This window comes from Trachinotus anak, unplaced genomic scaffold (genome assembly GCF_046630095.1).
Source record: "Trachinotus anak isolate AG129_WGS33_773 ecotype Australia unplaced genomic scaffold, CSIRO_AGI_Tana_v1 ptg000026l, whole genome shotgun sequence".
Classification (NCBI taxonomy): domain Eukaryota; kingdom Metazoa; phylum Chordata; class Actinopteri; order Carangiformes; family Carangidae; genus Trachinotus; species Trachinotus anak.
This window is the reverse complement of record NW_027273877.1, coordinates 11,946,924-11,964,207: the sequence shown is the minus strand read 5'-3', so window position 1 is coordinate 11,964,207 and position 17,284 is coordinate 11,946,924. Positions and strand designations below refer to the sequence as shown.

At 40.6% G+C, this 17,284-nt stretch overlaps 2 protein-coding genes across 3 annotated transcripts in view; one reads left to right on the top strand and one right to left on the bottom strand.

Annotated features, from left to right (window-relative positions):
* The window catches only part of LOC139609635 (protein NLRC3-like), a 243,837-nt gene that overhangs the window by 7,406 nt on the left and 219,147 nt on the right, over positions 1-17,284 (top strand). The window contains exons 6-8 of the mRNA XM_071464507.1: positions 381-647; positions 1,855-2,031; positions 2,476-2,573. Coding sequence (XP_071320608.1) covers positions 381-647; positions 1,855-2,031; positions 2,476-2,485 — 454 coding nt within the window. The 3' untranslated portion in view covers positions 2,486-2,573. The remainder of the gene's footprint in view (positions 1-380; positions 648-1,854; positions 2,032-2,475; positions 2,574-17,284) is intronic.
* Positions 1-17,284, bottom strand: part of LOC139609599 (protein NLRC3-like) — a 362,291-nt gene that overhangs the window by 280,274 nt on the left and 64,733 nt on the right. The gene's annotated exons all lie outside the window — the stretch shown is intronic.

Genomic DNA, 17,284 nt, shown 5'->3' with positions numbered 1-17,284 from the left:
ACACAAGTTCTTCTTTAAAGATGTGGACACAGAGAAATATTTCCCCTCCTCCTGTAAATGTGACATTGTGCAGTTGTTTGGTGACTTTGGAACATTGAAGCTGCTCCACCATGTTTGTTCTGAACAGTGTGACTGAGTTCTCACTGTTTGTTCACGTCCTCAGTGTTTTGTTTCTGTGCTGATGTCTGTAGTGTCAGAGAGGGAACAGACTAAACAGACATGAATCCTCTGATTCTCCTCTGATTACAGACTGAACTGAGGTCAGCAGCAGCTGATCAACCTGTGTTCACATCAACAGCTGTATGAATGTTGTGCTGACATTTGGATGATGTGTGTAGAAGGCTGACATGATGAAGATCCACAATAACAGAAGGACAAAGTCACTCTACTCATTTTAGACAAAGATCATTGATCAGGACAAATCTGACTGATTATCAATCATTGATCGACATCTTTGGTTCTTTATTCAGATTGATGGACTGCAGGTTGTCAGAGATCAGCTGTTCTTCTCTGGGCTCAGCTCTGAAGTCCAACCCCTCCCATCTGAGAGAACTGGACCTGAGCTGGAACCAGAACCTGCAGGATCCAGGAGTGAAGGGTCTGTGTGGTTTTCTGCAGAGTCCAGACTGTAGACTGGAGACTCTGAGGTCAGACTCCATGTTTTCTTTCTGTGCTGAGATGAATGTGATGTGAAAGTTGTGTTGACACTGAGCTGCAGACATGAGGCTGATATTATACTGATCCACACTGAGGATCTTCATGGTAAAGTCTGTTTTCTTCTTCTCTGCTTTTAGTCCAGTGACTGTTTCTCTTCAACTTTCACCTCATGACTTTTTAAAGCACCAACAGAAACACATTGAATCTGTCAGACTGTTACGTCCCTCTGTGGCCAGGGGATGTGGGGAGTAACACAAATTTAAACCCGGGGAAAATGAGAGGAGGAAAGTGGAGGTATACAAAAAAAAAGATAATTTATTTACAATCACTAACACAAAGAAACAACGAAAAGCGGACTTCTTTGGAAGAAAGTGGTTGTTCTGCCTGAAACAGAGATACAATAAAGAATTAAATTAGCACCAAGACCTATGTTAATCTTAGGTTTACAACTCTACTGAATCTGGTACACAACAACTGCTCACAGCTCACACACACAGCACTCAAGCTGCCGAATGGCCCACTGGCACCGACTAGGTTACTCCTCAAGCTTTAAATACCCAAGCCACCTGATTAGTCAAGTGAACACTGGTGGGTTCACTTACCATGAGAACAGGGGAAGGGAAAAAGAAGGCGGATACCTGGAATGAGAGGAGGGAAACACAACCACTCCTACACACGGCTTAACAGCCGTAACACAGACAATAACTGATCTATAATCAATAGCTGATGGTCCCAACACTTTTATAAGGCTCTGTGATGTTCGTACTGACTCCAATATTCAAAGCCAAGTTGTCATAGCAACAGGTTGTTTCATCACTTTGAATCCTGTAGGTTTGACTGTGTTAAATATTTGAGCTCAGTCACCAGGTGTCTGTGTCTCTGCCGTTCCATCAACTAGTGAATTTAATATATATTTCTATACATTTGTTCTCATGTCTCCAAACTTCAGCCTGACATGTTTGTTGTCTTTGAAAACTTGAGGATCTTTAGTAGAATCTGCACAACATGAGTTTGTATAGATGGAGCCACAGGTGGAGCTGGCAGAGTTGAAGAGGTGGAGTCACTACGTCTTTATTGAAGCAGCAGCATGTTGTCATGAATATTAATGAGAGCTGTTTTTACTTTGTCTGTTTGACTCTTTGTGGTTTCAAGCAGGAACTTTGTCTCCTAAACTCACATCTTTGATTCTTTATTCAGACTGATCAGCTGTAGTTTGTCAGAGATCAGCTGTTCTTCTCTGGTCTCAGCTCTGAAGTCCAACCCCTCCCATCTGAGAGAACTGGACCTGAGTGGAAACAAGAACCTGCGGGATTCAGACCTGAAGGATCTCCGTGGTCTCGTGGAGAGTCCAGACTGTAGACTGGAGACTCTGAGGTCAGTAGAGGGGCGGAGTCAGTCCATGCTGCTCTCAGCAGTATTGTACTAAACACAGTTAGTATCAGAGCAAAGATCCAGTGTTTCCTGTGAACCTCCAACCTCCTCAGTGGCTGCTTTCCTCAGTGAAGCTGTGAGAGGAGAACGGGGACAGGCTTCAGGATTGGACAGACAGAGAGAGAGACAACAGTCAGCCAATCAGAGCAGCCAGAAGCTTGTTGTGATCATGTGTGTGAGTTGATGTGTAGACGACTGTTGTTGTTGTGTTGATGTGTACAGGAAATAAAGCTGATTCCAGCTGACAGCCTCACAGATGGACAGAGACTGTGTCCTCATTCATCAAACTGTCCAACCATAAGAACTCTCAATCTGTCATTTGTTTCATGGAGAGATACTCAGTGACAGCCTCCATCTGTGTTTGTGTGTGTCTTCTTTTTTACACAGCTTCAGGTAATGATCTTCACAGTGGTGAAGAGTACTGTGTGTGTCCTGATGATCCACAGAGCTTGAAGCAGGCTCTGACTGGCCCATGTTACTAGGAGGTGGAGTGGAGAGGAGAGCTTGATCCAGCAGTGACTGACAGAGGAATCAGAAGAAGTGGAGATGACTCTCAGTGCTGCAGTCTGAACTGATCTGAGAACAGCTCCACTGTCACACACAGAGTCCAGTCCACCATCATCCCTGTGTGTTCCTCTGGATCTGACAGAGCATCATCAGTGTCTCTGGACTTAAAGCTCATCAAGTTCAGCTCTGAACAGTTTCCTTGTTGAGCTTCACAAAGAGGGAATTTCACAGTAAAATGACTTGAACTCTGAAGATTAGTTTGACTCAGACGTTGAAGCCTCATGTTCTTCAGCTGAACTTTACTAAATATTATTGTACAGGAGCAACATGTTGTTTTTATCCTCCATCTTATTGATGTATTCAATAATAATTTATAGAAGATATATTAAATGATCATATTCATAATGTTGAATTTGCTAAATATTTGTAACCAGCCCCTGTAGTGAATAGAAACCAAAAAAGTATTTTACTCTAGAAGAAGTTAAAATGTTTTAAGATAAAAGTAAAAATCAAGTTGAAGTTAAAATCTACTCATTATGTTACTGTTACAGTTTCATAGTATTGTATTTTATTGCACATTTACTGCTTCTCTTAAGCCTGTTGAGATATGAGGTTTTTAGCCATATCTCCCAGCCTTTTTATATGAGCATGTCTATATATCTTAATGATAAGTCAACAAGTATCATTGGTTTAATTCATCATTAATTAACAGTACTTTAAATCCTTCTGTGTGGCAAATAATGTTTTTATATTTACTTCCTGTTCTTTATAGCCTTATATTTGACTTGTGTTTAGTTCTGCTGTTTGTAGCAGGATAATAATTCAGTGTAAATTCAAATGTAGCTTCAATTTTCACCAACACAGAGAGGGGGGAAGTAGAGTTTCAGGAGCCAGAACAACCTCCACCAATCAGAGGTTTAGTTCAGCCTGAGAGGTAAAACCCAGGGCTGCTGAGAGCGTCATCATCTTCATCAGCTCCTCTCTTCTCTCATTGGCTGTCATTCACAGCTGATCCACAGAAATACTCTGGGCTTTGTTTACTAGAGGTTTTAATGTTGGCATTTCACTTGTTTCTTGTCTTTGTTTAACACGACTGTCTTTACATCCAGAGACTGTTGATGTGAAGTGCAGCATTATCAATGACCATAATCAGCAAATCATTTGAACACATTTCCTCCATCCACTACTGACTTATTCAATGACCTTGTTGCTTCCAATGATAATTTAAGATTCTCCCTTAGATTCAGTTTCTCCTGATCAAAAAACACCACAAATCAAATCACCATGGAAAAAGAAGCTGTTGAAAAGCTGAGAGAGGACAGAGGAAAAGCAAATCACATGTTCACTTGTATATTTTTAAACATCTGGTTTTAATTAACAGTTACGTCGTCAGGAAAGAGAGACGATTAATTCAGAAAACCAAAATAACCACAGTTTTCTTTTCTACAGCTGATAATCTTTTAAATACACCACCTGCTCTCAGTCTAACTCAACTTTCAACTGAGAAAATCTCAGCACAGTTTTAAAAGAAAACATTTCTGTTAGAGCCAGCATAGCAAATATTAACACACACACTGTCACACTGCATGCATGGGCTCCCAGCTATGATGTCAACCAATCTGCTGCCTTACTCTCTCCTGAGGAACAACAAGACTAATAAAGTCCTCTGAACTCAGGAAACCTACTGCTTTTAAAATGTCAATGATCAATCTGGACTGCCAGTTAAATAATTCCAGACACATTTCTTTGAGAGAAAATTGTTTTTAATCAACCACTCACATTTAACCATTTTAGAAAAGTTCCAAATCTGGTTATTCAGCAACCCACAGCACAGAGAGTGCTGTAATCAAAGTGGTAAATGAGAAATGAGCCGGTCTCTGACCGTGTTTTAGTCTGATTTATTCTTATTTAATGAAACAGCCATAGGAATGGTGAATATCCTCAGGGGACCCACAGTACTGAATATGGTGTTCCTCAAGGAACCATTCACAGCCCAATCCTGTTATCACTATATTTGCTCCCATTGGGAAACAGTATCAACCATCACCATATTGGGTGCCATCTGTACGCTGATGATACACAATTGTGCATCTCTGTTTCCCCAAATGACTCCATTGCACTGCTCTCTCTCATCACCTGTCTCACTAACATTAACACATGGATGTGTAAAAACCTTTTAAAAGCAGCAAGAGAAAATCTACACTTTGTGTTTGGTCTCAGCAAACAAATGAAAACACTAATCACATATTTGGGATCACTTTAGCCTCAGATCTTTAGAGGAAGAAATAAGAAATGTTTCCAAAGTCACTCAGAATCCTGACTCACACTTTTATCACTACCTGTTTAGACTGTTGTGATTCTCTGTACCTTTCAGAAACCACTGTAAAGTTGTGACATGAGATTTTCTTTGGTTTTATGTTCCATGCAGATCACTAAGATTTTCCACTACCTTTCTTTTAGATGTCTTTTCAGTGTTTTTTGTTGTTGTGCTGTTTTAATCCTGTGTGAATCACTTTGGGCAAAGTGTTTGTAGAACATATTTTATGTATGTTATCTCTATGTTATATCAATAAAGTTGAATTGAAAAACATTTTAGAGCCAAGTTTAACCTGTTGCTGCCCAGAGGGACCACCTGTCCTGCAGAGTCTGTCAGTCTTCATGTGTCAGGACAGAGTGAAGCAGCTCCACGGTTTCTGCACCGGCCTTCACTCACACTCACCTGCTCACCTGAGTGATTATCTGCTTTAATCTGAACCATGCTCTGAAACTTCATGGTCTGCACCCGCACTGACAAACTGTTGCTGATTGGCTGGTTGGTGATTCCCTTGAGCCAATCACTTCCTCTCCTGCCTCCTGACCAAACAGACCTCAGTGACTCTGACTGTTGGTGGGTTGAAGAGCTGAGCAGCTGCTGATCTCCTGCAGGAACAGGAACCATCCAGTGAGCAGCAGCTCTGTGGTGAAGCAGCTCAGTGATGACAGAGGTTCAGACAGCCACTTACAAGAGGAGCATCTCTGAACACAGCTCATGATGAAGCTTGAAGTGGACGGACTCCAGTGGCAGAAGACTCAGCAGGTCACAAAGAGCTCAAAGTTCTTATCAGTGTCATATGAAAGGACTGGAACAGGAAGGTGAGGCACACAGGTGGAGACAGGAAGAAACAGGCTCCAGCAGGACAGTTACTGTGTCTGTTTAACTTCAGAACTGTGAGGCTTCCAGATCAGTCATAGGATCTCTTCCCTGACGGTTTATGTTACCAGATGGATTTCAGAGCTGTTTAATCACAGTCCTGAGGTCAGTCATCGTTTTCAGGTGGTGTCAGCTGAGAGCACAACACACACAAACACACCAGAGTCCATAACCAAACAGGTGGAGTGTGAACGCTGGATTGACCCTGCAGTGGGACGGTTTAGTTGACATGGTTTTTGTCGGGGACTCGGTCCATAGAGATTTAAACAGACAGTGACAGATCAGTGGAACCATAACACCAAGTTCTGTCAGTCAACACACTGTGGAGCTTCACAGCACAAATCTGAAATATCAGGTGTTAACAGAATGATGGGAACCAAAACAGACCGGCTGCACCGAGACACTGACCCTGCTGTTTTTACTGGTCAGCTCCCACTCTGTCAGTGACTGTGTTTCATTGTTCAGCTCGTAATCATGAAAACAACTCTCTCACTTTCTAATGAGTCAGCAGCAAAAGTCAGTGACTCATCTGCAGTTATACATTTTAATAAACTGATGATAAAAGTTTGAGACTTTAATTTAAAATGTTTATGAGATGATTTTGGTCCAGATGCTCTGTAACTTGTTTTCCTGAAGGTCAGAGGTCAAACTGTTAATAATGGAGTCTGCATGATCAAGGTGTTACAGGAGGAGGAGGATAATCACCAGCACAACCTGGCAACCCAAATGTTTTTCTTATGTTTTATAACTGAGCTGTAAACTATTTAATGTTTTACTGTAGTTTGTGTGTGTGTGTGTGTGTGTGTGTGTGTGTGTGTGTGTGTGTGTGTGTGTGTGTGTGTGTGTGTTGGTTTTCATGGTATAGACAATTGACCTGACTACACACCGACATTACGCGGACGTGAGGGTAATACAGGGACTATGCTGATGTCCCTGTAATTCGCAGAGTGTATCTGTATTTGTTAGTGTCTAAATAACTTCATTTCTCATTTTCTTTGAAAGTCCTTTTTTACCCGTTGACCTGATTTTCAGTGTGTCCCAGAGTATAGAACAGCGAACCCCAGAGGTGGTGGCTGCATTGCAGTTTCATACACATTTTCGATACACATTGTGCATATTTGGCAGGCTTCTTTTTGATTGGCTGTTTTATGAATTTGGGCGGTACCCACAAAACCCTTGGTCCCAAGATCTGCCCTCACCTCTGGGCTTTAACACCGTCATGTGCTCTGTGGTGGAAGCTGCAACATGGCCGCCCTGGAGAATTCAAAACCTACAGGTAAGCAAATATATTTGTTAATGTCAGGTAATCTTTTTAGTTTAGATTATACTCCATTGGTCGTTTGTGTTACGTGATAGCTAGCATTGGTACAGAAACAGTCTTGATACAGTCTGAGGCAGCTAAATAGAATTACGTTTGTCTTTCAGAAAAGGCTCACATTATGGGGTATAGTGGTTTGCCTTTTGTATTCAGTGTTGAGCAGCAGCTGTCTGCATTGCAGAGCTACATTTTGAGGAGGCCACACGCCCTCCTCCTTCAGCCTTCATTCGGTGTGTGGCATGTGTTCAGCCGCTGCTAGTGAGGAGGACCGCAGGTGGAGGAGAAGCGACAGGCAGGTCAGGTTTAGTTTTCTAAATGGAACAAAATAAATAAGGAAGGAAATGTATAATATTATCACAGTTGTTGGTTTGCTTTGCTTGTATTGAGCTGGATAGGCTAATTCAACCTGTGGCTCAGATCCTACTCGTTAAGTTAAGTGCCTGACTACTCGTGTCCACAGAGAGATCAGGTGGATGAGAGGAGGAGGAGTCATATCATAATAAATGCCTCATGGATATCAAGTTTTGGGATGATGGTAATGAAACGGTAAAGTCGCACTGCACTACTAGTTGATCTAGATCTCTTTGTATTGATGCACGCCTGAATCAGTAATTGTAAGTGTAAGATTTATCGCATTAATTCATTACAAAAGTAGGATGAATAAAAGGAATGGTATCTGGTGCAGCACAGAGTGTTAATGTTATTTTGGTTTAATTCGGAGTTTAATGGGAATCTTTAAACATCACTACATGAGTCGAGGGGCATCAGATCTCAGTGTGTGTGTGTGTAGTTACCTGAGTGTAATATGATGTATCAGGACAGTGGGATATAAGGACCTTTGTATAAAATTCCTCACCGATACCTCGGGAAATCAGCAGAAAAAGCCTTTTGCAGCTTGAAGGGGGAGGCCACTGCTCAGAATTATGCTGAACTTGCAAAAGTAACACTTGCACTAATCATTGTGTTAAATGGAAGACGTGCTGCGGAGGTTTCAAAAACATGCCTCAAAAGTTTCAAAGAAAGAGACAACACAAAGCTCCATGAAGATGTCGCAATTGGGTTGTCAAGATTGAACAGAGACTCTGCAACTATTTCAGCCGAATAGAAATCATGGGAAAAAGGGGCCGAAAGGTTGCAGTTCTGTTATCACCAAGAACTGTGAATGCACTCTCACTACTGACCTGTAAAAGGGCTGAATGTGGTGTTTGTGCCACAAATGTCTTCCTTTTTGCAAGACAAAAGCAATTAGCCATTACAGAGGACAGGACTGTTTGCGAGTTCATGCAAACCAGTGTGGAGCAAAGCACCCTGAGCACCTCAGGTCGACACTTCTTAGGAAACATGTTGCCACACTCTCACAAGTCCTAAATTTAAAAAACAATGAACATGACCAGGTTGCAGATTTCCTGGGTCACGACATCCGTGTTCATTGTGATTTCTACAGATTACCAGTTCCCACAACACAGCTGGCCAAGATTTCCAAACTGCTTTCGTCACTGGAGAAAGGACATCTTTCCAACATGCAGGGGAAATCACTGGATGACACTGAAATTGAAGGTTTGTACATTGGCACTGACAGATATTTTCTGAGTGTTTCTTTTTCTGAATGTTAAGTCAGGTGCATCTAGACACTTCAGATCAGTGGTCACCACCCTTTTCCAAGCAAATATAACGTTTCATGTCGAAATATAAGACAAGGTCTTCAGTTCAGAAACACAGAAGCAATAATTCAAAACATAATGGTTTATCAACTGTCAGTCATATTCTGATACCATTATCACATTGTGTAATTATTTTACACAATTTTGTCCAAATTAATTATAAAATACAGAGCCTATGAATTCCTCATATTTATGTTTGTAATGTAATGTAATGTAAGTGTAGACAAACACAGTGTGCTCAGTCTCATCCTTTTTATTTTTTTGCTTGTGTTTTTTGTGTCCTCCTCAGTCTCTGAGATCTTTGTTGTGAGGCCTGGTTCACATCACCTCATGTTTCTCTTTATAATCTTTATATGTCTTTGTATGTCTTTATACAGTGTCTCTAACACACAACCTCCAGTCTGGTGTCACTGACTGACTCCAGAGGTCTGTACTATGAAGCAGGATTTATGGTTATCAAGGTAACCTCAGGTTGAACTCAGGTTTAACTTAAGTTCAGAGGATCAACAGCCAAACTACTGACCAATCAGATACCAATCCAGACTGGAAAGCCTTAGTCATCAGCTCTACAGAATGAAGTTTAATAATAAAGATCAGTAGATGTTTGTATAGATCAGTGGATGTTCTGCTGTTGGAGTCTTTCCATGTGTCCACAGAGCTGCTAACAGAGGAGAGTTTATCACTAAATAACTCCATCAGAACTATTAGAGCTTCATCTGAACTGAACACGGATTCTTTCATCCACAGGATCCTGACACTGAAGAAGCTGTGACGCTCCTCTTCATCACTGCAGCTCAGAATAACATGAGGAGACTCTGTGAGCAGAACTGGAAATAAGAACTAATCCTCTGATATCTTTGATCAGATCATAGATTGTCAGATTATAGTTGTTTGTCTTCATAAATTTTTCCCCCATATAAAACAACGACAGAAAAACATTTGTTGAACTATGTTTTGCAGGAGCAGTGTCATCAGTGACATCCACAGAACATGAGACTGTCCCTCTCTCTGTCCCTGAAGGTAAGCCAAGTTTGATTGTAAAGGACACATAAAAGCATGCACCACATCTGTAAGAAAAAAAGATTGATCTTAATTTAAAAAAATTAAACTGTCAAATAAGTCATAAAGCATCATCCAGTCAGTGTGAGATCACACGAAAAAACCAAAGACATTGAGGACGCCTAAATCCAGAGAGCAACTGTGGCAAGTTCTTCAACCTAACCTGCAAAACTGTGCAGGTGTACCAAGAGGAAGTGGTGTTGGTGGTGGTGTCAAAGGCAAAGGGATCAATCGTCAGATTTAGGTTTTTTTTCTCTGTACTGCATCTTGTACATTACTAATTGATAGGTTATGAAGTATTGATGTACTGTTTTTAAAGCATCTGAACTGTAATTTCAGTGCCTAAAATATTTGCACGGTGTTTTATATGCAGTATTTCCATTCCGTACGCTTGGAACACTCTGCCGGCCACGTGTGCATGTCTGCTGCATCATTGCAACTGCCAGATTTGTCTTTCTACATAAGAGTTTGCCTTGATTTGTCTTTACCGTCGTTCAGAGCAAGGCACACACATCCACAGAGAGAGGGAGTGTTTACCTGTAAAATCATCTCTGTGTCATATTCAGATTCAGTCTAGGCATTGAAGCTATAGTGAGAGGTGGCAATTTTATGTAATGTTGCTGGTATGATGTCAATATGACTATCAACACGTTTTTCCAGTCTGTTTTTGCTGGATCTGCATGGCACATGTGAAAAATAAGTGAGATGGCTAGATCACGTGACACAGCCGTGTCTCATGCAGGCATTGTGTCCACTATAACCTGTTAACATGGGCGCTGACGGACAACCAATGTTCCTCAGCCGCCATGCAGGCAGTGTGGTTCAGGCCGAAGGCATTAGTTGAACTTGGGTTTTGATAGCTCCAACTGCCTAACACATTTTGCTTTTTATTTGTGTGATATTTTTTTGTTCTTCCAGGACAAGCTGCTGTTCAAGAGTCCAGAAGAGTACAGAAGAAAGGGTGGTCCAAGGCTGAGGTAAAGGAAAGTTAGCAACCAAAAATGAATTTTTGGTTGTGACTGGCCATGGAGAAGCAGGGTATTACAGATGGAACTTATGGAAATGGATGGAAATTTTCACAATGAACGAGCACTTACAGCCTACTATCTACTACTATCTCTATTTTCCACTCTGTGCAAGCTATTCATGTTATGCCTAGTGACTGCTGCCAGGAAGATGATCTGTCACTGATTCAGGAAGTGAATATTGTGCCTCAGTAGTTCTAATATACTTACATTCAAGTGAATACACAGTTTACCATTTTTACAATTTCTGTATCAATCGTATGGAGATGTTCATGTATAAGTCATTATATTGAATCCCCTGTTGCACTGTTTACACAGAGGACTCCAGACAAAGAACAACAGCCAAATGGGTTGGTCAGCTGTGCAGCAGAGGATGCAATAGAGAAGATAAATGTCTGTGACGTGTCTCTAACCTAATGAGTTGAACTGAAAATGCTGCTGAAATATAGTCACCTTTTTTCTGTGTGAAGTTGAATCAATGTTTCTGTTTAATAGGCTCAATGTCTATCATTTCCCTGTTTAATGATCAAACCTTTCCCTTTTTTCACCACAAGATTTCAACGGAGACGGATCCTCAACTGAGGCGGAATGACAACATTCAACAGGTGACTTAATTACATTAAAACATTAGTACAGGCATACATGTTTTTCATTTATGTTCTTTGAACATTAAAGTTTGGTTTAATTTTTTAAGTCAAATCAGACTTATAGGATGATGCATATTGGAGATAAGACACATTTTATTTACATTTGCTCACATTTTTCCCATATGCAGTTTATATATTTCCTATACTGCAGTACAGAACCGCTTTTGCTAAGCTATGTTCACAAATATAACCATTTATTATGTAATAAATACAATAAAATGCTGCCCAAATTAAAGCCAGAATAAGCATTGAAGTGTTCCACATTAAATGCTTGCTTCATGTTTCACAGAGGACTCCAGACAAAGAACAACAGTCTAATGGTTTGGTCAGCTGTGCAGCAGAGGATGCAACAGAGAAGGTAAATGTCTGTGAGGTGTGTCTCTAACCTAATTTTTAGTATTAACATTCTTTGCATTTGTAATTCGTTATCCATGCACACACAAGATTTCAACTGAGGTGGCTCCTCAAGATACTGATGTGGCAACAACAGACGACTTCCTCAATGACGACACCGAACAGGTAAGCTAATGAGTTGAAATGAAAATGCTGCTGAAATGTAGTAACCTTTTTATTTCTGTCTGAGGTTCAGTGAATGTTTCTGCTTAACAGGAACAATGTCTATCATTTCCTCAATACATAATGCCCAAAATGAGATGTTTAGTGATCAGACATTTTCCTTTTTCCCCCCACAAGATTTCAACTGAGACAGATCCTCAACTGAGACTGAATGACGACATTCATAGATTAAATACCACTGAATTTTGGCAAGATGATGCTTAATGTCAAAAAACTGGTAAGATTGATTGATAGAGAGATTCTTCAATTCAGAAAAATGTAGATTCACTGTCCTCACAAAACCTATACATGAGTGCTGTTACAGCCTGGCTGGGGTTTTTCCCCAGTGTTTCCCTGTGTGTCTTTCCTCTGTCTCCTCCCCCCTGTGTTCTTGTGTGTTTCCTTCCAGCAGGGGTGTGGTGCAGCACTGGCAGCCTGACACACCTGCAGCGCTTCATTCATCAAGCCAGTTTAAAAACCCTGGTTGATCACCCACTCTCTGCCAGGTTGTTCTTCTTGCTTCGTAGTAACACTTCAGGCCATTCTAGTCCCTTGTGTTTGAACTTAGATATTCGCTTCATGTTTTCTCCAGAACAAAGTGCTCATATGTGTTTCTCCTCGCTCCAGAGTTCTCCTGCTCCAGTGCTGCTACCTGCTCCTGCTGTGAGACCAATCCTGCTCCGGCAACCCCAACTCTCCCCTCTGTCTCCACACTCTGCCGCCATTACCTGCCACGCCACTCACCAGCTGGATTCATTGGCTTCCTAGCTTAATTCCCAGAAAAGAGACTTTGACCTCTCTGATCTGCTGAAGTCTAACAATAAACCTTCCTTTTTCTTTCACCTGCTTGTCTGTGTCTGAATCTGCTCTGTTGAGGATCCTCCAGGCACCTCAGATGGTATGACCATGTTCCTCAGTCCACCAGCATGCCCACTGATGTTGGGTTTATTACATGTAGATCCACTAGTGCTCCTGTTTGTTAATGGGTGTTTAATTTCTAATTTTCTACTCACAGATGCTGGCTCTGCCCTAGAAGCCACATCTCAAGGTATGACAAGCTTAGAACGTTTTTAACTACCAAGCAATTTCTAAAGATATATTCATGTTAACATCAACAACAGATGAGTGTGAAACTGAACTGAATACCATTACTAATCATTGTTTCAGCAATATTTTTTATGATCTATGAAGTTTCCTGACCTCCTCTTCTATAGTCACTGTAGTATGCTGTGAAGCTGTTAAAACACAGTTCAGATGTAGCTCGATAATATCTTGTCAATTACATAAAGGTTGAAATGAAGATTAAACATGAACCTAAGTGTTGGGATTGACATGGAGGAGTTTATCATTTTTTTTCTTCTCTGCAATTGACAAAAACACTGGTGGGATGGACAAAGTGCACAGCAGAAAGCAAGTGTGCAAACAACCAGGTAAAAGCACACAGACACACACAGGGAAGAACCTACTGCTGAATCATGTTTTGAGAGCAGAGACTTCCTGCAGATTTAATAGGAACTGTCAATAAAGTTTTTTTCTTCACGAGGCAGGCCACCGAAGCGTCTGAATAATTACTGTATTAACATTAATATCACTAATTTACTGTCACGAGCAGGATTTCAGATGCATTGTATACAGTTGCAGGACAATCACTGGAGGGTATTGAAAAATTCTGTTTACATCAGGATGAAGGCTGCAGGATTCTGTGTAAAATACACTGCTCAAAAAAAATTAAGGGAACAATTAGATCACACATTGGATCTCAATGACGAAAATATTCAAGTGGAAAGTCTTTACTCAGTAATACTGTGTAATTCGTTGAGAACAAAATGATGTAACAACAGTCACTGGAAACAAAAATCATCAATCCATTGATGCCTATCTATTAGAGACATGGGAAAGATGAAATAAATTTTACAGGTGAGCAATGATACTGTTATGTTTCTTTAAGATTGTTTTAGCTATCGCCAGATCAAGTGAAAAACATAGTGTTAATATACAATTATAAGAACAAGCCCAGTGCAGTTATATAACCCATTTTTTAAAAAAAATTTAGACTTAACAGAACAAACAAAGTAAAGAGAACTGAGTGTTAACCCCAGTGTTTGGGAATCTGTTTTCCTCTTTTGTAGTGTTTCTTGAAAATGCTGATGAAAAGGAGGATCCAAGGAGGAAACCAAAACAGCAGTGGTCTCCAACAGAGGTCGCAGCAGTAATGAGACATTTCAGAAACCACATCAACAAGGGGAAACTAGCCTCTATGATTGAATGCAAACAGTGCAAGACTGCTGAGCATCCTTCTCTGGCTCGTCACTCTATTCACAACATAAGAGACTTTGTCAGGAATCGGGACTTAATGGTCAAAAAAACAAAAGACAGTCACTGAATATTGAATTTAGTTTATATTTTTGATGTTTATGTGAAGGTCTTTTCGAAATGTTATGTTCATTTCATATGTTTATATATGTTCGTATGGACAATTTCTGATAGGCTTGCAACCTGTTCTCAACCTGTTGTCTGGTGTTGCAACTGATGTGATATACACACAGTGTGTTATTTAATGTTATCAGGAGAAGTGACTTTCACTATGTTGTCAAACAGTGATAGTAATTAAAACCTTTCTCCTTGTTCACTGACTCTGAATGCTGTGGTATGTCCTGATATCTATTAATAGATCATGTAGATACACAGATAGTGAGTCCTTTAATGTGTGGTATGAAAGTGTGGTTTCACATTTGCATCACTATACAAAAATACTATAAAGACAGTATCTTTTAAATTGCACAATGCACAGTGCTGATGTACTATGCATTGTGTAGAACAATTTGTCCTCATATAATAGGTGTGTCCTTTCAATACACAATGCGTTCACTTTTGTGTTTGTGTTTATCCGTGTTCTATTTATTCATGTTTGAGCCTTTAATACACTAAAGCACTTCTCAATTATTTTCTGTTACACCCCCCAACCCCCCTGCCATACTATAAATAGTATCATTTGTCTATAAAATTGTTATAAGTACACCTCTGCATAACATTGTATCCTTATTAACATTAAAGAAAACAAAAAAGAAAGAAATATAGATCAACTTATAACAAAGAATAACTTTATTAACTTTGTTTTTTAGTCTGTAACAGAAAAGATTTAAAGTGCATCAATTTGCCTGAAATTCAAAAAAAATGAAATCCTTATTTAAACTATAAACATTTTTTGACCGACTGCCATTTGATACTGAAAAATAAAATTAAATAAAATCAATAAATAACAATAAATTCAAACTGATCAGCAGCATGCACTCAGGAGCACAATATATCAAATATGTTAACCTACAAAACAAAAATGAATAAAACAATTTGTGCTGATTTTTGTTATCAAAATGAGGAAGTCAGGATTAATGGCTACAATCAGCACGTTTTGCAGTGCACAGCTTTTGGAAGCGGGGTTTGAAGCATGATACTGCAACTCTCAGCTCCTGCTCAATGTTTAGCTGGGACCTGTGCTTGGTCTTCAGTGCAGCAACAGCAGAGACGCCAGTCTCACAGAGATATGATGTTGCAAAAGGAAGAAGAATGCCCAAAGCCTTCTGCCCTCAGAGTGGATACTGCCTCTCTACACTCAGCCACAATTCACTCAGTGTCTGTGATGTGAACCTCAGTCTCCATGTGGAGTCAGACGTCATGTCAGTGAACTGGTCCTCCTCTGCAGAGCTGAAACCAGTTGGAGCTGGTGCATTGAAAGGATCTGTCACCCAGTCATACTGGAACTGTTTTCAGGGAAGTACTTTTTAAAGAATCCCATCAATGATGAAATATGCTGCTTGATATATGGAATCACTGAGGGGGCATCATTGTCAGTGGTGTCAGCAAATTGATGCAGGTTCTCGAATGAATCAGTATTTCCTTCATCAAGTCCCTGCCCCACATTGCAAGCTTTCGAGTGAAAGAGCTGATCTCGTCTGTGACCTGAGGGAGGTGTTTATCTTTCCCTTCAAGCTGTAGATTTAGTTCATTTAGCCTCCAAATATGTCACTGGTGCTCACGCTCCATAAACATTCTTATCTGCTCTCTGAGCTCAAAAACCCGGGACGAGACTTTTCCTCGTGACAGCCACCTTGCTTCACTGTGAAACAGCACAGCTTGGTGTTCAGCTCCCATCTCCTCACAGATAGCAGAGAAGACTCCTGTTTTTAGTGGTCTGGTCTTTATAAAACTGACTACACCTATAATGTCAGGCATAACCTCACTTAATTCAGGGGAAAGGTGCCTTGAGGCCAGTGCTTCTCTGTGTATAACACAGTGTGTCCACTCAGCATGAGGTGAGGCCTTTTTGATGAGTGCCTGAAGTCCTTTTCTCCTCCCTGCCACGGCCTGTGCACCATCACTGCAAACACCAATGCAGTTCTCCCACTTCAGCCCACTCTCATTCAGGAAGCAGTCCAGCATTTTGAATAGCTCTTCAGCTGTGGCTCTGTCTCTGACATATTTACAAAAAGGTAGATCCTCACACAGGGAGTCTGTCATGTCGAAACGTACATAAGCAATGAACAAACAGTCTTTGTTGCTGTCAGCTGCTTCATCGAACTGTAAGGCCAAACGTTTGTCTTTGAGTTTATCTACCAGCTGTTCTTGAGGATCGTCAGCAGTGTCATTTATACGTCTGGCGACAGTGTCATTGGACAGAGGGATAGTTTTTATCTTTGCAGCACTTGCGTCATCCAGCATGACAGAGAGCACGTCTCATGCTGCAGGCAGTATCAGCTCCTCTGCTATGGTGTGGGGTTTTTTGCACTGAGCAGTTTGGTGCGCCACCTTATGTGATGCATCACCCCACTATTTGAGAAGGACTGCTGTAGACCAACATCATCACATACAATCAAACAGGTGACTGGAATTACCATGATGCTGACATTAATTCAACTCTAACACCACACAAGCCCAACCACTGCTCAGGTGCTGGCACAGTTTCTCCAGCAGGCTCGCTTGAAATTGCAGTGTTGTTGTCACTTTCTATATATTTTTTACTTCAAATTCAAAATAATAACAGAATAATTCAAAAGTTTGGTTTAACCTGCTCTACTAAAATATTCTTTAAATGTTAGAGACAACTAAGGTCACCCATTCAGGTGAAAATGCAAGAAGAAGAGAGCAAACTCCACCAACCATGAGCACAAAATGATTTCAGCTGCAAACCAGCTGGAAATAAAACCCCAATGTGACTCATCATGAAACCTTTTGTTGAA